At 40.8% G+C, this 20,372-nt stretch overlaps 1 protein-coding gene across 3 annotated transcripts; it reads left to right on the top strand.

Moving 5' to 3' along the window:
* The first annotated feature begins 1,853 nt into the window (after positions 1 to 1,853).
* On the top strand, positions 1,854 to 19,740 carry LOC120982227. Of its 3 annotated transcripts, none has more exons than XM_040412237.1 (6): positions 1,854 to 2,283; positions 13,333 to 13,671; positions 14,885 to 15,187; positions 17,707 to 17,826; positions 18,380 to 18,411; positions 19,635 to 19,740. In XM_040412237.1, the coding sequence occupies exons 1-6, from the start codon at positions 2,250 to 2,252 to the stop codon at positions 19,722 to 19,724; spliced, it is 918 nt and encodes a 305-aa protein (XP_040268171.1). In that variant the 5' UTR covers positions 1,854 to 2,249; the 3' UTR covers positions 19,725 to 19,740. The 3 variants fall into 3 exon arrangements, with proteins under 3 accessions (XP_040268171.1, XP_040268173.1, XP_040268172.1); XM_040412238.1 differs by lacking the exon at positions 1,854 to 2,283 and adding an exon at positions 12,389 to 12,549; XM_040412239.1 differs by lacking the exon at positions 14,885 to 15,187.
* Positions 19,741 to 20,372: the final 632 nt, after the last annotated feature.

Genomic DNA, 20,372 nt, shown 5'->3' with positions numbered 1-20,372 from the left:
AGAATCTAGCCATGCACAAAAAAATAATTCCAAGGTTTTTGTTTTTTTACAGTATTTAGACAGTATAAAAAAGCATAATAAAAACGGAATATGTGAGTTAAATTTTAAAAAGTTGCAGCTCTTGGAATGTAGGAAGGAAAAAAATTGGCTTGATCATTAGGGGTTAAGATAGAAAAAAATGTTTTAAGTCCAGTCTGTAAGTTTCATACATTTCTACCTTCCTGTGGATGGAACTATGGAAACAATGGACGATAGCACAACATCCTGTCTGTGATGTATATAAGGGTCTGATGAAGGTGTTAACCTCAGAACAGTAAGCAGGAAAACTCTAATTCCTTACACCAGTGTTCAGATAGTCTATCAAAAATATCAAACTTAGATCATCATATATGCCTACGGAACTGACCTTGCCAGTATTGGTCTTTTGTCAAAGTTAAAGACAGGTTGAGGCCATGTAAGCCCTCCGTTTTTCAAGAGGTCATTCAGGTGACATTCCTATCATAGGCATTCCCTGTATATTGAAAGGATATGTCATTAATGTCTAATCATAAATGTCTAGTGATGAGCGACATAGGTAATATTAGTTTTCGCGATATTTTGTGAATTTTTCACACAATTTCCATGGCTATGACCACCCTGCAATCCATCGGTGGTGGTTGTGCTTGCACACTGTAGGAAAAAGCACCAGCCTATTTGGTGGCCGGGACCTGGGGAACGCACATAGGCTGGTGCTTTTTCCTATAGTGGGCAAGCATGGCCACCACTGCTGGAATGCAGGGTGGTCATAGCCATGGAAACGAGCAGCGTACAATGTGATCGAAAAATAAATCCAGACAGAAAAGGAAGTGATATGGACATGCACAATACAATAGTAACTTCCTCGACATAATGAATGCCATTTACTGAATTGAGACAACCCCTTTAAATCACTATAGAACTCTACTGAACTGAGCTTAGATCACATTAGAACACTACTGAGGAAAACTTAGTTCACTATAGATGCCAACAGAACTAAACTTAGATGCTACTGAACCAAATTAAGATCACCCTAGAACCTTACTTGGCCAAAGTTAGATGACTATAGAACCCCACTGAGTTAGCTCACCATAGAACCCTGAAGAATCAAACTTAGATCATCATAGACGCCTATGGAACTGATCTTGTCGGAAAAAGCTATAAAAATCTACTGAGCTGAACTTAGGTTGCTTTAGAACCATGCTGAACTGAACTTAACTCACCATAGAAACCTACAAAAGTTACCTGAATTCTGAGTTCTATATAGATTTAAGTTAGGTACACCAAGTAACATACCGAGGACTGACAGATGCAGGCAGAAGATGGGAGAATAATGTAGGAGAGGGCAGATAATTATTTTTGCATAGTTGTATGCAGACTAATTTCTAAATGGCTGATTAAGGAAGCAACTTCCTGTTCAAAATAACAGTATGATGATTAGCCACAAGAAGTTACATGCACAAGACTGGCCATGGACAGACGATGGGATTTTTGGATTGTTGTATGCACGTTGGTGAGTGGATGACCATGACTAAGATCCATAATTTCAAAATGGCTGACTATGGATACGACTTCCTGTTCACAGTTACAGTACAATGATAAGGTGCAAGAAGTTAATGCAATAGACTGACAGACATGAACAGAAAGTGGGGCATGAGAGGAGAAGGATGAAAATTATTTTTGCATTGTATAATTGTGGGTGACTGGATGACCAAGACTAAGCCGCATAGCTCAAAAATGGCTGACTAAGGTTGCAACTGTATAATATGACTTGAGATGAAGGAATCTTCTGCTGTGACATTATGACCTATCATGTGATACCACTGATGGGAATTTGTGAACTGGGACCCCCACTGGTGGCAGAAACCACGGAGCGTAGTGTTTGATGATGCACTGAAGCCATACAGATGTTCAACAGAGATCTTGCTAACTCAACACAACCCAAGAGATCTCACTAGCACTAAACTGTACGTGCACAATTAACCTTTATTCATTTTCAGGGGCAGAGAAATGTTTGTCTATTTCATGTATAGAATGTGCTTCAGACAATATCGTGTTTGGTGGTGCCTTTCCTGATGAGGTGAGAAGTACGTATTTGGCAGTCTCCTTCATGAGAAGGTGGGAGGAGCCAGAGCTCTGTACATTTCTATATATGGTCACATATGGGGAGTATATACCAGTATAATGTACAGTAATATCCAGTATGTACCGGACCCCTGTGCTGAGCAGCAGATATGGGGGTTGTCTATATACTTCTCCTTATACAAGGTAAGAAATGGGACTTTATCATTTTATATCATAGTTATTATGTCCAGTTATTATGCTGATTTTACTAATGTAATTTCAATTTTATTTACATAGGATTATGGTGTATTTTTTGTAAAACATTACAATATAACAGTGTAATAAAGTAGTAAACCTCATTATAGGGCCATAAACTAATAATGCTAGCTTATACATATATATATATATAGATAGATAATTACATACTGTAGATTTCAGATTTAAAGGAGATACGAGATGGAAGATTGGATGGATAGATATGAGATACAGTGGCGTAGCGTGGGTTACCAGCCCCCGGGCAAGCAAAGTCTTGCGCCCCCCTTATCTGTGGACACGACCTTTTTTATAGAACTACACCCAAAATTATACAAAGATCAATATTACAAATAACTACACTGCTCAAAAAAATAAAGGGAACACTTAAACAACACAATGTAACTCCAAGTCAATCACACTTCTGTGAAATCAAACTGTCCACTTAGGAAGCAACACTGAGTGACAATCAATTTCACATGCTGTTGTGCAAATGGTATAGACAACAGGTGGAAATTATAGGCAATTAGCAAGACACCCCCAATAAAGGAGTGGTTCTGCAGGTGGTGACCACAGACCACTTCTCAGTTCCTATGCTTCCTGGCTGATGTTTTGGTCACTTTTGAATGCTGCCGGTGCTTTCACTCTAGTGGTAGCATGAGACAGAGTCTACAACCCACACAAGTGGCTCAGGTAGTGCAGCTTATCCAGGATGGCACATCAATGTGAGCTGTGGCAAGAAGGTTTGCTGTGTCTGTCAGCGTAGTGTCCAGAGCATGGAGGCGCTACCAGGAGACAGGCCAGTACATCAGGAGACGTGGAGGAGGCCGTAGGAGGGCAACAACCCAGCAGCAGGACCGCTACCTCCGCCTTTGTGCAAGGAGGAACAGGAGGAGAACTGCCAGAGCCCTGCAAAATGACCTCCAGCAGGCCACAAATGTGCATGTGTCTGCTCAAACGGTCAGAAACAGACTCCATGAGGGTGATATGAGGGCCCGACGTCCACAGGTGGGGGTTGTGCTTACAGCCCAACACCGTGCAGGACGTTTGGCATTTGCCAGAGAACACCAAGATTTGCAAATTCGCCACTGGCGCCCTGTGCTCTTCACAGATGAAAGCAGGTTCACACTGAGCACATGTGACAGACGTGACAGAGTCTGGAGACGCCGTGGAGAACGTTCTGCTGCCTGCAACATCCTCCAGCATGACCGGTTTGGCATTGGGTCATTAATGGTGTGGGGTGGCATTTCTTTGGAGGGCCGCACAGCCTTCCATGTGCTCGCCAGAGGTAGCCTGACTGCCATTAGGTACCGAGATGAGATCCTCAGACCCCTTGTGAGACCATATGCTGGTGCGGTTGGCCCTGGGTTCCTCCTAATGCAAGACAATGCTAGACCTCATGTGGCTGGAGTGTGTCAGCAGTTCCTGCAAGACGAGGGCATTGATGCTATGGACTGGCCCGCCCATTCCCCAGACCTGAATCCAATTGAGCACATCTGGGACATGTCTCGCTCTATCCACCAACGTCACGTTGCACCACAGACTGTCCAGGAGTTGGCAGATGCTTTAGTCCAGGTCTGGGAGGAGATCCCTCAGGAGACCGTCCACCACCTCATCAGGAGCATGCACAGGCGTTGTAGGGAGGTCATACAGGCACGTGGAGACCACACACACTACTGAGCCTCATTTTGACTTGTTTTAAGGACATTACATCAAAGTTGGATCAGCCTGTAGTGTGTTTTTCCACTTTAATTTTGAGTGTGACTCCAAATCCAGACCTCCATGGGTTGAAAAATTTGATTTCCATTTTTTAATTTTTGTGTGATTTTGTTGTCAGCACATTCAACTATGTAAAGAACAAAGTATTTCAGAAGAATATTTAATTCACTCAGATCTAGGATGTGTTATTTTTGTGTTCCCTTTATTTTTTTGAGCAGTGTATATAAAGTCCAAATAATAGTAATACTGACTAATAATACAACACTATACCAAAACCAGCATTACCAACACAAAACATTATAGGATTACCGCTTGTTTTTTGTGCACATTACTTGTGTTTTTTGTTTCAGATTTCATGCTTATTTTAACAGATCTCACCCTTCTATTGAAAAGGGTGAAATTCACATAAAAAAAATTGCAAATACAATTAACATGCTGCAGATTTCAAAATCTGCAAAGTGTGCATGAGATTTGTCTAATCCCATACACTTTGCCGGTACTGTACTACATGGCAGTTTTCCACTGAGAGGAAAAAACGCACGTAATTGACAACATAAAAATGCAGCCTAATATACAAATAATACTGCTAAAACCATGAACACTTATTACCACCTCATAGTGACTGAATACTGCACCGGACTGTAAAAGTTATGTTTTAATACAACCAACAAATCACTATTTTTGGAGTTATTGAGTTCCTTTCCCCCAATCTGATGAAGTGGCCGCTCCATTTATTCTCTATGGGACTGCCGGAGATAGCCCAGTGCAGCGCTCGGCCATTTCTGGCAGTCCCATAGAGAATGACTGGAGTGGCAGAGGGCATGGCTGACCTGTCATTCCATCAGATTGAGGGAACAGGATTCTGGTTTTTGGGATCAGTGGGGTCCCTGTAGTCAGACCCCCACTAACCAGTTAGTTATCCCCTATCCTATGAATAGGAGATAACTTCCAAAATTGGCACAACCACTTGAATTCATTCTCAACCCCAATATATATATATATACATTTGTGTGTGACAGATAATAGAAAATAACTTATACAAGCAGCAACTTACATGCTGGATAACACTGTGGCCAGGATGGAGGGGGTTAACCTGCAGTCTTGAAGAAGCTGATGGCAGGGGAAGTAGGAGAAGATCTTCTGGGCTTCAGCGGCTGCCTGCTTTGTCAGAAGGTCAGATGGGCACAGTGAGGTCATTAAGAAGGAACAGAAACTTTGGTGTTGAAAAGTGTAAAACTTGTGTGCCCTAGCTGCCTGCCTCCACCCCTAAGAACCGCAGAGCTAGAAGGTGCTGTGTGACTGTGCAGCCTAACAGGGACTGAGTCGGGAACAACATCCAGTCAGCAGAGCACTGGAACTGCGTGTGTCTGCCTCAGAGGATCTGCAGCCACCACTTCCAGATCCTGGATACAGGGAGAGGAGCGGGCCAGGCATCAGAAGCCACCGCAGCTAGGAAACAGCAAATACCTTCTTGGAGCGAGGAGGAGGAGGCTGTCAGGAGACCCAATCTCTCTCCTTAGCTCCCAGATTGTAGGGCAAACTACTAGTGCTGCGTCACGCCGTAGCGCAGCTGTTGGAGGTGGTGGGCGCAGTGACTGCCCAAAACATTCACTGATATAGGCAATGAGCTGTATATTGTCTGTGCTGCTGGGCACCCCCGGGGCAAGGCCCCCCTGGCCCTCCCCACACTTTTCCACTGATGAGATAGATATATAGATAGATAGATATGTGATAGATAGTGTAACGGATCTCCTAGCACCCCGACCGGGTACCTCCGTTGATAGTGCTCCTAGTGCTTCCCGAGGTCTCCAAGCACTACACTCGACAACGTAAGCACTGCAGACCCCACGACCCGCCGAAGCTTGGTTGAGGTCTCACAGTCTCCTACCGACCCTGGACCTATGACAAGGCTCCAGGCTCCAGTGGGTGAACCTCTCTTATATCCCGAGGACAGGAACAGCTCTTACAAGAGCTAGTAGTTATGCCAGAGGAGTATAGCAAATCTTCAGCGTATAGCAATCCCCAGTGTCGATCAGTTACCCAAACACCAGCCTCAACATGATGAAGGGTAAAACAGGAACTCTTTATTGAACACACAAGCATTGACTTATACACATTTTCCAACAAGGTTACCACCCACAGGGTTTTGTAAAAACAATAAACACGTACAATACAGTAAAACACTCCCACACAAAATCCTCCCCTCTGCCTGTGATACAATTGCCTTACACAATGGGTTAATGTAATCATCACAGGCAGGAGAATACACAAAGGTAAAAACAGGGACTCTTGATTTGAACACACAAGCATTGATTTATACATATTTTCCAACAAGGTTACCACCCACAGGGTTTTGTAAAAACAGCCAATAACCACATACAATACACTCAGACACTCCCACACAAAATCCTCCCCTCTGCCTGACATAATTACCTCACACTGGGTTGATGTAATCATCTCAGGCAGGAGAATACACAATATCTTCCGTCCTGGAGACAACCGAGAAGTAATTAAATTATCTCTCAGGACAAAGGACATCGCCAATACACACAGAGAGACAATAGAACAGACCTCACTACTCAACGTATACAATGTCTCACCCTTTTCAATACACATATACATTTAAAATCCCAAAATGGCACGAATTAGACCAGGGGTTCATGTTAGTACAAGTCCTTTGTGAACAAAGGAAGCCTGGCTGATGAGAGGGCCCATAATCCTGAGCAAGAGGTTGGTAGCCAGGCCCCTCCAAAACCCAGTGGCGAGGTTGGTTTCGCCACAGATAGATAGATAGATGTGAGATAGATAGATATGAGATTATTTTCTGTTATTTTTCTTTTATAAAGGTAGCCATGTACATCCGCATATTCATTTATTACATTGTGCAGGATGTTTTGTATCTTTTTCTGTGATTTTTGTTTAGACTGTTGTATCTCTCACGAGATATGGCCTTGTTACTTTCCTTGTCTTAAGTGGTGGCTATATAATTTACCTTGTCTTAAAATGATGTCCATGCCATTTACTTGGTTTTGCTTGGTGGCCTTGTCCTTTATCTTGTCTTGAGTGATGGACTTGCCATTTACCTTTTCTTGAGTGGTGGCCTTGTCATTTACCTTGTCTTCAGCAGTAATGTTGCCATTTGCCTTGTTTTGAGAGGTGGCCTTGTCATTTACCTTGTCTTGAGTGGTGGACTTGTCATTTATATTGTTATGAGTGTTGGCCTTGTCATTTACCTTGTCTTGAGTGGCGATCTTGTCATTTACCTTGTTTTGAATAGTGGCCATGTCATTTACCTTACCTTCCCATGGAGGGAACTCAATCCCATTTTATTTTTGTACAGTTGAACCACAAGAGCCTGCCACTATTACAAAGGGGAGAGCCCAAGAAAATTCACATCACAACTGGGTATAGATAGAAATAACCAGACTTACCAGACTTACCCCCTGCATGTACACTGGATGTCCCGTTCCTCATTTTGGAGATTGTATAACCAGAAATTGAATTCAAGTTTTTCTTGAACATCAGTGGAGATCCTGTTCCATGTAAAGAAAATATCATAGGCAGAGCCTTAATTTGAATAAAGGGTGGCATGCTTATCACTAGAACACAATAAAGGCTTGTTAATGTGTTTTGGGGATATTTAAGTTGATTTCCCTTCAGAGGTCTATAGCCTGAGCTCCTCTTTAATCAATTCCAAACTAATTGGATTTGACGCAAATTTTGTAAAAATTTGAGTTTGAGCATCCAAATCAGAATTTTTGTTGAATTGAATAGCTTGAATTTTGGAAAGGGAGAGAGAGGCAGGGAAAAAGTGAATAGCTCTCACATGAATGGAAATCTTTTCGTTCATGTTTTCAGGAAGTAATACGGTAAAAGACAACAGAAAAATATAACGGTCTCTGAGGTTTGTCAAAAAGTGGCAAGTAGATAGTAGAACCATGATACCATGGTAGTCATCAATGAAACTATCAAAGTAGAGGATGTGGAGCTGTGATGGAAGAACTGAAGAAGAACTGTGGAGAAGGCGTCTTATGGATCTGTTAGTCAGTGGAATAAGGGACAGTACAGCAGTAGAACTGTGCCCTTATGGGGGGCATGGATGCTATATTTTATGACAGTACTGGAGAGTATTACTAGCAGCGCCACCAGCATTCAGTTGTCATGACAACTAGGCTGGGCTTCCTAGTTCAGGTACCACTAGCCAATCAGAGGTGCGCGGATGACATGTGATGCTGGACAGGTCACATGATCAGAAAGTGCTGGCCACAGGTTGCCTGTGATTGGTTTCATGCCTTGGATTGCCACATTAGCGTTTGTGCCAGTGAAGTTGCTATTGGGTTCCTGACCCTGGCTTGTACCCTGACTCTGACTTGTGTGTGACCCCTTGGATTCGAAGTGATCTCCTGGTTTTTACCTCTGGCTATCTCTGGTTTGTGTTATCGGTTCTGATTTGAATTGGACTTTCCTGGTATTGAACTCAGCTTGGTAGGTTTTCTGGTTCAGTCTTCATCCGCTGTGCCATTCTGCCACTAGTCATCTGTTATTTTGTTCCTCTGTGTTCCCCTCCCTGATTTGGGCCAAGCACATACGGTATAAAGGAAGGGACTGCCGTCCAGTTGAAGGCTGCCGGTTGGGGTACATAGTGCAAGTAGGCAGAAGCACAGGGCTCACTGTTCCCTACTGTGAGATAGCCTGTGAGCTTCTCATCTTCCAGCTAGATACGTTATTGAAAGCTACATTGCTTTTACTTTTTTTCTTTTCTTTTTTAAAAATAATTCCAAGAAGTCAAGAAGAAATTACAATATCCCAAAAATTATTTAGTGTACCTTGCTATGTTTATGGTAAGCAGTGACACAGGTATGTGGCCGGGATACAGAGCAGGTTTAATGTTGAGATGTTCAGCCAATGTACATTTCTTTTTTCCACTGTAAAACTTTTTGTAAACTTAGGTTTAACCACAGAGAGTGGACCCTACACAACATCCTGCTTACGGTTAGATGAGAAGCAAAGTTGGCAATGTTGCTAAACAGAAAAAAATAAGTCAGCTCTTAAAATAGAAACACCAACTTTTCCATTTGACCTTCATCTTTTCACTTCTTGATTAAATTTCAGGTGTACTTTTTGCTTTCTTGAGTAATGGTAAATTTAGTTTCAGGGTTCATTTATATTATTTGATTAAAGGGAGTGTCTCACCTCCAAATTTAATTTCAAAGTAAGCACACCATGTAGGGTAGGTGCCCTGAAACATGACCACACCTTTCTTGAGAATAGCCTGGTGGTCCTCTAATTATGAGAAATGCTTCCTTTAATTGTAAATATGGATTTTGGTGCACTGTGGATGGGGGCTTCTCCATTTGATGCACTTGTCATTGCGGCAGCTCTGAGATCTCATGAACTGTTAAAGGGGTTATCCAAGACCTATAATGCCCCTCCAAATGCCCGGGCCCCTCACAGATTGTATTTACCTCGCTCCCTGGCACGGCCTCCGCTGCATCTTCCCGTCGAGCGGATGAAAACATCCTGCATTGGGGCGGGGGGGGGGGGGGGGGCAGCCAATAGTAGGCCACGATGGGAATAAGCTTCCCTAGTGTCACTCACGATGCTAGGGAGGCTTGTCTCCGTAGGGGCCTACTATTGGCTGCTCCCCCTGTCTCCAGATGTTTTGATCCGCACACTCGGGAGATGCAGCAGCCATGCCGGCATCAGAAACGATGCCGGGAAGTGAGGTAAGATATAACCCCTTTGATCTTACAAGAGGGGGCGGTGTTGGGCAGTGTTACTAGAGAAGTGATGGTGTAGCATCTAGTGAAAATCTTATACATTGAAAATCTTATACACTGATGCAGACAATCCAGTTGTGATTTATGCTTAATTTTATAGATTTTTCTGCTCTTAGACATTTAAAAAAAAATCAGACCCTTTAAGACACCTTTAATTAAAATGAATACTACACTGTATTATACCATGTATGTACACACTTAATAATCTAATAAACGGGAAGGATTTTAAAACTATATTTAACTAAATTTCTCAAGAAATTTGTAATTTTTAAGAAAAATCCTGTACTCCTTTGTCACTCAGTGCCATACATTTATGGAGCTTTAACCATGCAGGCAAAACTGAAATTACCATGATTATGGTCTTAGGAGGCAGCCCTGAGGGTAAAGCAGTCCATACATTTTGTCTCATACACATGCATTCTTAGCTCAGCCAACCATACATGTGTTCTTCATAGGTAGAGGGGAGTAAGCTTCTGCCAGAATCCTCTGGTGGTGACTTATCTCCATAGAACAAAGGAATCAGGCATGTTGAAATCCAATATACCTGACCCTCTGAAATCTGACATCTCTGGAGAAACAATAGGTCCTAATACACATTAGATGGTCTCCTGATTGTGTTAAAATTAACAAGTCTGGCTAACATAACTCTAAGGCCCCTTTCACACGAGCGAGTTTTCCGCGCGGGTACAATGCGTGACGTGAACGCATAGCACCTGCACTGAATCCTGACCAATTCATTTCAAAGGGTCTGTGTACATGAGCTTTGTTTTTCACGCATCAGTTCTGCGTTGCGTGAAAATCGCAGCATGTTCTATATTCTGCGTTTTTCACGCAGCCCTGGCTCCATAGAAGTGAATGGGGTTGCGTGAAAAACGCATTGCATCCGCAAGCAAGTGCGGGTGCGATGCGTTTTTCACTGATGGTTGCTAAGAGATGTTGTTTGTAAACCTTCAGTTTTTTATCACGCGCGTGAAAAACGCATCAAAACGCATTGCACCCGCGCAGAAAAAACTGAACAACTGAACGCAATCGCAGACAAAACTGACTGAACTTGCTTGAAAAATGGTGCGAGTTTCACTGAACGCACCCTGAACGCATCCGGAGCCTATCCATCACGCTCGTGTGAAAGAGGCCTAAGGATGCAAAGGAGGAGGAGGTTGGCTGCATACCTGAGACAAACAATGGCCACATTGGTGGACATATATAAAAAAATCAAGACCTCACAAAGCAAAGTCTTCATGAAACAATGAAAATGAATTGGTCCTTCTGGAATGAATGGCAATACATGTGGTCAGAGAGCTCATTTGAATTTCATTAATACAGTACTTAGACATGTCCTTTTAGTGAGGGGAGCATGAAGGCAACAAAAGATGGTCTTGGACTGAATGTTAGGAGGACAGGAAAAATAGTCAAGTAATTCTCTGAGACGTCCAGTCTGTGGTCTAGGTAGGATGGTATTGTTATAGATGAAGATATCAGGTTTAGGTGAAGAAAATGAAACAGAGTAAGGAATTTAGTTTATTTCTGTATCTAAGAACCTGCTGATAGTTTGTCCAAATAGAAAAGGGGCCCAGGAATGAGAACTGGGGAAACCTGAAATCAAGAGTGGAACAAGCAAGAGACAAACAAAAACTGTGGAGGAAAAGAACAGTGTCAGGATAGAACTGGGTTATTCAAGCCCAAAGAAGAGCGATAATAACAAAGCGTTGGGTAATGGTGTAAAAATGCATCAGATGGATCTAGAAGGATTAAGAACAGAGATTATGATGGAGTATTTGGTGATCTGCTGAATCAAACACAGCAGATAGATCTAGAAAGATTGCTAGCATGGACCCCTGAATTTGCCCAACATGAGATTGTTTAATATGCTGGGTAATGCAGTTTCACAAATTGTAAAACATGGAAGCCAGATCATAAAGGGTGCTTTCAAGATTAATTGGAGAGGCAGTTGACCAGATACGTGAACACCAGATGTTTCAGTAGCTTGGAAGTAAAGAGAAAGTTAGAAACGGAGGAATAGTTGACATGGTGAGGAGAGATGGAGAGTGGGTGCCTTCAGTAGTCGATTGACCAGAAAGTGTTCCAAACTGAGAATATTATGAGATGACTAGATTTTAGGGAACATGATCAAGATGCCAGATACAAGGCAAACAGAGACAGAGACTTCATCCTCTGCTACAGGGACAAAGATGGAGAAAGTGTAAGATGGAAGATGAAGGGATATGAATTATGGACAACTTTACAAATCTGTATTTACCTTACCTGAATGGATGGAGAACCTGGAGGAGACGGCCTAAAATAACGTGCGACTCTGATGTTCATCTCTCTGCTCCGTCTTCTCTTTCTGGTCTTGTAAAACGTCAGATCATCTGCTGAACTGAATCAGAAATTCTTGATAAAACCTCAAGTCAAAGGAATTTCGCTTGATGATTAAATATGAATTAACCTTAGTTGTTATTAGAAAAATATTCTTATATTGGTGTCAGGATGGTTTCCTTATTACTGATCAGATTTCTATCTGTGCCTGAGATGAGCTGTGTAGGTGTTTTGTAGTGTTTTTCATGATCAGGTGGGAGGAGCCAGAGCTCTGTACATTTCTATATATGGTCACATATGGGGAGTATATACCAGTATAATGTACAGTAATATCCAGTATGTACCGGACCCCTGTGCTGAGCAGCAGATATGGCAGTTGTCTATATACTTCTCCTTATACAAGGTAAGAAATGAGACTTTATCATTTTATATCATAGTTATTATGTCCAGTTATTATGCTGATTTTACTAATATAATTTCAATTTCATTTACATAGGATTATGGTGTATTTTTTTATTTGTTAATAATATCAGTATTGTATCCTAATATAAGCCTTAGATATAATATAGATAATGGTAGATAGATAGATAGGTAGATAGATAGATTTTCAACATATTCTCTGTGGGTCTCTGTTTCCATAACTAAAATGTCCTAAATTAATTTGGGACCCTTTCTGAACTTTCTCCAGATCTCCTACATATAAATACGACTCCATACCCAAAACGGGACTGGATAGTTTGCATATTCATTGTCAGTACTTTAGAAATGGCAATAGAATTACTGTACAGTCTTCTCTAGAAGCAATGCACTCTCCTAATATAGGACAATACATTTTAAAGCAGCAGACTGGCATTGAGTGATCTTCGATCTATCATCCACAATCTCACCAAATAGTGGTTTCTTCAGGGTCTACTGTATATTGTACACATAGTTGTCCTCTAATCTGTGATCTGACCATTGTATAGACACTTAGAACGTCTGCCTTGTAATTTATTGATCCTGATGGACTTTAAAGAGAAGATATTACATCCGTTAGATGTTCTTCCCCCTTGATTGGTGCTCTCCAAGTCCAAATGAAATATGAAACTTTGCTCTTTTTTACATTTAGATAAATTACATTCTACTTTGTATATTCTCCAACTTTTTCTGATGCTTCTTATTACATATCTGATGTCTTCTCTCTCAGGGATCACTGTGGAAATTGTTTTGTATCAGCCCCAGAACATTGTATCTGTGGAGGTTAATAGGACGGCAGTCATCACTTGTGTGTCCAGTGAAGTCTTAGATGCCGGATTAAAAATTTCCTGGTATCATAGAAAATGGAGAAGCAGTGAAGCCCCGATACTGGTAAAGTCCTGCTCCAGTGATGACGATCCACAAAAATATGTCTGTAAGAATGAGAAGTACAAGGCCTGGCTGGAGATACATAATGTACAGATCACTGACTCTGGAGTTTATTACTGTATGCATAAGCACATTCCATATTTTCCACAATTTGGCAATGAAACAAAGCTGAATGTTAGAGGTAAGAAAACAGCTTACTACCCCAAAATATGACATCTGATGACACGTATAGTCCCTGTGCAGTCTTGTCCTGCCATTTTAAACAAATAATTTTAACTTTTGTTAATCCCGAGGGTGGAGGCACTAGCTGAAGAGACCAGATCACTGGGAAAGCAACGAATAGAGAAAAAGAAAATATATCAGTGCCGATCTCGTATAAGTCTGACTTCTAGGCTCCATTAATGTTCTTCTTATCTTTTACCCATGGTGGGAACTGACTTGGTGGGATCTTCTGTTTAGGGCCAACAATAGATCCCTATAGGAATATCACCATCCATGGGAGAGATCACTACCATTATTTTTTATAATTTTTCTTTGTGGTCTAAAGACTTTTTTTTAGCTTTTTTTTTATTAATAAATATTAGGAGTTCATATTATTCTAGATCTTTTTATCGAGGCAGTAGCAAATGAGCCCTATTGATTTCAGAAGGTAGGGAGAGGACAACTGTACTTGGGCCTCTAGTCTGGCCAAGTTTTAAGACCAGATGAAATTATTTCCATCCTCAATTCCAGTAAAGTAAGTAATAGATGTTTTGTGGAAAATTCTAATATTCTTAAAGATGCTATCTTGATAGTAATTGTTTTAACGGGTGATAATGGAGTAGAATTATAATCACCTTACTGATGCTCTGTTGCTCCTGTTCGGACACTTCTTGGGTCTCTGCTTCTTGGACCCTTTCAACCCAGGTATTGTGACCACTCAGCCAAACCTTGGTTGAATGGGTCCTAGGAAGCATCAGAACTGTAGTAGTGGGAGATCGATGAGGTGAGTTTGACTTCTAAAGCCATGCTGACCCTTTTTAACCCGTTGTAGACAGACCATTCCCCCTTCTTCATCAACAGAACATTTTCATTTTTTTTGTATGTTCAATCAATGCCCATGGCCATCTTCTATAAGATCTACTTATTGAAGGTTCTTCTTCTATGATTTTTTTTTTCTTATCTTCCTACTTCTTATTTTTTGATCTTATTTTAACTTTTTCTGTTCTTTCTGCTTCTTCTTTTCCATCTTTTTGTACCTTTTTTCTTGTTAATATATCAACATTTCAAAGTATCATTCAGACATGTTGACAACTTAGTGACTGTGTCTATAAGAAATAGCTCATTATTATAGATGTATAAATCACGTAACACTATATACTTTATTCAGTGCTGCTTACATTCTATATTTGCAGACAAATCCACCTCCAGAAGCTCTATTCATATTCTTGGTCATCTTCAGCCTCAGCATTATAACAGTTCTTTGCTGCTGGCTTGTGTAGTTTTAGTGGCTCAGAATACAGTCCATCTACACTGGAACATCTCAGGAACATATTACAAGGGCCAGATCATCTCGAGAGAAAAATCAAATGGGACATGGACTGTGATTAACTTCATCTCACTTCCCAAGGACAACTGGGATCATGGGGACAGGGTTACTTGTGAAGCTTGGATAACATCTTCTCCTACCAGTGTCCACTGGGAAATACCAGGACAAGGTAAAAATGATCTATCATTAGATGTCCATCATTACATTAATTATAACATGAAGATCAAACAGTAAGTAATAATCGCAGAATTATGCTGTGATCTTAAGGTCTTCAAGTCTGATGTATTTTTTATAATGCTATGACTGGTGACTTATTCCTCTCCTTGATCCTTTCCTTGATCCTTTCCTATTCTTTAACAAAGAGTCATTATGTAATGAATAGACAAGGAAACATTGGAGGACAATGTCCTAGAGATCATGACTTTAGCCAGAAAGTTGGCATTCTCTTAAGTATTGGCAGGACAGATTATATATATCCTTCAATAATTATGTTTCAGGTTTTAATCCACTTTGTCTTTATGATAAGTTGTTGAAATGACCTCTGTTGAGCTCCAGAGAACATGGCTGAAGTCAGGACTAGTAATGGACAAACATCTGCTGGGACGGTTCGCGAACGTGCTCAAATGTTCGCAAACCGAAAGTTTGCGGCAGGCTCCATTCACTTTAATGGCAGGCGAACCTGAAAAACCTTCAGCTCATATTTGCAGCCACCAAATACTTAGTAGAAGTGCACAATAGTCCCACAACATGGACAGTGACATACCAGAGGGGGATCAATGGCAAAAATTCCAACAAAAAATATGTGTCTTAATCAGGGGACATTTTTATGCGTCTTAAATGTGCCCTGTTGTGCTACCTAAATGCACTATATAGAAAGTATATTATTGGTATATACCACCCCTGCTTCAATCACTTTTTTGGGGGGCGACTGGTATATGACACCAGTAGAAATTATTTGTTCCAATAACGCTTGTCCCTCTATATACCTGCAGTATCGCAGCAGAACCGCACACAACTGCCGCACAATACAAATGCACTATAATATACTGTCTAACATAGAAAGTATATTATAACATTGTACAAGGAAGGCAATCCACTAGAATATACATAAAGATAAAACGTAACCTTTAATAATGTTACTATTAAGGGCTCATTCAGACGGCCGTATGCTATCCGCAAAAATGCGGATCCGTTTTTTTGCGGATTAGATGCTGACTCATTCACTTCTATGGGGCCCTTTTCTATTCCACGGTTCCGCAAAACAAATAAAACATGTCCTATACTTGTTCGTGAAAATAAGGACATGGCCCCATTGAGGTCTATGGATCAGCAAAAATACTGAATACTGAAAAAATGGATCCGCATTTTTGCGGACAGCATACAGCCGTCTGAATGAGGCCTAAGGGTCCATTTACACATCCGTAAATGTTCTGCGGATCCGCAAAACACGGACACTGGCGATGTGCATTCCGCAATTTGTGGACCGCACATCGCCGGCACTATAATAGAAAATGCCTAATCTTGTCCGAAATTGCGGACAAGAATAGGACATGTTCTATTTTTTTGCGGGAACGGAAGCACGGATGCAGAAGTGCAGATCCGCAAATGCGGATGCGGATAGAACATTCCGGGCCCCATTGAAAATTAATAGGTCTGCACCCGTTCCGCAAAATTGCGGAACGGATGCGGACCCATTTTGCGGACGTGTGAATGGACCCTAAAAGATATCCCTCAAAATGAAAATAAATTAAATTATTAACGTTAAGCAAAAAGCATAGATGTGGTCGGCAATAACAAGTGCTCGGCGGCACCAAATCAGAAACCATATGTCCTACCACAGTCCGGGGGGTTCTAGTGCACATCCATGAATCCCGGAGGGAAAGCAAAAACCATCTATCCCTGGGCTAGATGATGATGTGGTATTGAAGGACAGGGTGGGCAAAGAACTGTCCCTGATGTAGCCCTACAGGGGGTGCTATTCTGGTCCTGATAGCCTAACCACAGACCACCCGCCCTGATAAGAGCGACCCCGTCCGGAACCTCACCCTATATAAAAATGGCCCTAGTAATCCCCTAGCCCCTAGCCCCCTGACTTCCAGGTGATCACTATATAGATCTATCTATGTGTTTTTGACTCATTATAAAAGTATATTATAAGTATATCGCAACCCTCTGTGTATCACACCTATCGATAGCACACCTATACTAGTCCTTAAAAGGACTTTTGTGGCCCTATTAGCTAGCGTTTGGTGTCCCTAACAGTCTGTCCCTGCTCCACACAGCAACCTCTATCTACACTGGCAAAAGACTGGATGTAAAATGGCGGCCAGATCAGGTTTATTCATAAGGTAGGGGGTATGTCCATGTGCTGAAACGTCTCAATTGGCTGTCCTGTACCACCTGATGGATGTGTCATGGGTCAAAGTTCTTCACAATGTAAAATAATATGGCGGGCGCGAATATCGCCATATGTTCGCATGTTCGGCGAATCGTGAACACGCAAAGTTCGCCGCGAAACGACCACCGGGCGAACCGCAAGGCCATCTCTAGTCAGGACCATATCTTACACCGAGACACATAGGCTCAAACTTTAGTTTATATGGGACACAGGTTTTAAGCTGACAAAGAACATATAAATCATCTGTTAAGAGTTTCATCATCCAATCCTATGTTGTAACCATTTTACAGATGAGTCCAATGGATATGTTGCCTCTAAATGTCAAGACTTTATGATACCGGTGGTGACTGCTGGGACTTTACTGGTGTTGACTTTGTTGATTCACCTAAGCAGGACTATCAAGCTTTCAGGTAAAATATACCCAATTGAGACATGTTAAAGCTACTCTTCTACAACAGTTGCCCACTACTGCCCAATGGTTATGCCAAGTTTTTCCAAAATGTTACATCCCTCAACATTCTATAAATACTATATCTTACACAGCCTAAAACTCAGCTTTTTAGAGCTTTATTACGCCTGTTAATGATGTTCTGCCTGTGTAAAAGTTCCACCTGTTACGCGATGAACGGATCATCGGGCAATTGCAATTTTTAAGCAGAAAAAATCATGCAAATAATGATTCTGTATGGGGACAAGTGATGGCATTAGCCTTCGCTCCTCCCCATACTCTCGAGAAGATTGCTGAATGTAATAGCAACTGTCTCTTTCACTGACAAGCAGGCGATTTTCGGGAAGGAGCACTTCCTTCCCGACAATCATCAGCCTCATTTGCTGGTCTAATACAGACCTTAGAGTGTGCGTACGTTGCCAAAATGTAGGCTAATAGACCTGCTAAAATATATTTCACAAGTAGACTCATCCCAGTCTATGAGTTGTCTTTATTGGTTATTTTTTATATTTCAGATAAAACAGCTCACAAGGATCCTGTTATGGAGGTAAATATTATAAATATAGTAGAATGGAAGAGTAGACCTAAAACTGTTTCCTTTATTTCGTCTTTGGAACGTTTTTGATCCTTGCTGACCACATATGATTAGGCTGATTTTGTATGAGTTTTACAGCACTGACCAGATATAAAACTTTAAAAAAATGCATTTAGAAGCTGAACCAAGAACAAAAAGGTATATTTTGGGTTCTTCTGCTTGGGTTGAAACACTCAGTATAAAGGCTAGCAATCAACACTTGAAAATACTGTTTGTTCCTTAGGCTACATTCACATTTGCGCCATAAACTCTGATACTCTTCCAGCATAGGAACTGGATAAGGTGAACTCCAGTAGCCTGTTCTTCTACTGGAACAGAGTACAGGAGTTTATTCCACATACTGTATGTGAACATTAAATTTGATATTAAAAATCTATTCTTTATTATGGGAATGGTTCCTGCAAGCACCAGAGACCAAAATCTCTTCACTGTTTGGTCATCACCATGGAATTACTTGGCTCAGTAACTGTGTAGGCTGCTATAAAAAATGTAGTTCATTTTTCCTAGCAGCACTCTGGTTGGATGTCATAGCCTATGGATACTCTTCTCAATCTTCTCTTCATTGAGTTGTTTTTTTTAACATTTTTATTACTTAAATTTTCCTTTAAGTGATGTACTCACATGATGGAGATTTTTCATTCGGGGCATGTTTGATAAATTTGGTGCATTTAGTTTTTGTTTATACAAATGGGTTGGGTCAGATGATGTGAAGAACAGAAGCATTGGGATGAGGCCAAAACTAGATGTTGTTTTGAGGAATTAAAAGGGTTTTCCAGGATTTTGTTTACTGATGACCTATCTCCTGTGAGCACCGCTGCCTTCTCGCAGCTTACCAAGCATAGCGCCGTACATTGTATAGCGGCTGTGCTTGGTATCGTGCTCAACCCTATTCACATGAATGTGTTGTCACTTGGCCTACAAAAAGTAGAAACAATGCCTTCTCAAACAGCTGATCAGCAGGGTTCCCAAGTGTCGAGCCTCATCCGATCAGATACTGATGACCTATTCTGAGAATAGGTCATCAGTAAGAAAATCTTGGAAAATGCCTTTAATATCTAGGAGTAGTATCTGCACATAATAGAAAGTACATGTACATAGACCTAGAGTCACTTTGGTTCTCTCAAGCCAAGGAAATATTGTATTAAAATGTTGATTAAAATGTTTTTGTTTTCTAGGATCAAATTGCATATGCCGAGTTGAATATAAACCGTCTTACCAGACTCAAAAAAACAACCCAAACTATGAACTCTAAGAATATTATATAAATTATGGGAAAATGCATGATCAGGATCTCAATTTACATTGTTATTACTCCTTATAAAAACTATTAATAATAAGAATTTCTTTTAAAATCAATCTTTAAAAAAAAAAAAAATCTATACAATAGACAGGTTCTTCATTTGGGTTGTAAATAGATATGAATCGATTCAAATCAAAACGAATGAATTTTTCAAAAATTAAACCTTTCCCGACCAGCGCTGTACTAGTACGGCTCTGGCCGGGTCTTTAAAGATGACACCCGCTAATGCATTGGGGTCTATGAGAATAGCAATCTAGTTATTGATTGTTATAGTTCCCTATGGGGACTATAAAAAAGTATAAAAAAATTTAATAAAAAAAATATAAAAAATTATAAACAAAAATTCTAATCACCCCCCTTTCCCCAAAATAAAAATAAAAGAACTAAAAAATAAAATAAAAAAATACACATAATGGGTATCGCTAAGTGTAAAAATGCCCATAGTATAAAAATATCTTCCCCATACGGCAAACAGCGAAACGGAAAAAACGTCAAAATGGTCGCTTCATTTTCTACAATTTTTTTAATAAAAAGTAATCAAAAGATCATACACACCCCAGAATGGTATCAATGAAAATTTCAGATCGCCCCGCAGAAATGAGCTCCCATACAG

Source organism: Bufo bufo, chromosome 11 (assembly GCF_905171765.1).
Source record: "Bufo bufo chromosome 11, aBufBuf1.1, whole genome shotgun sequence".
NCBI classification, from domain to species: Eukaryota; Metazoa; Chordata; class Amphibia; order Anura; family Bufonidae; genus Bufo; species Bufo bufo.
This window is presented reverse-complemented; position numbering and strand designations above follow the sequence as displayed.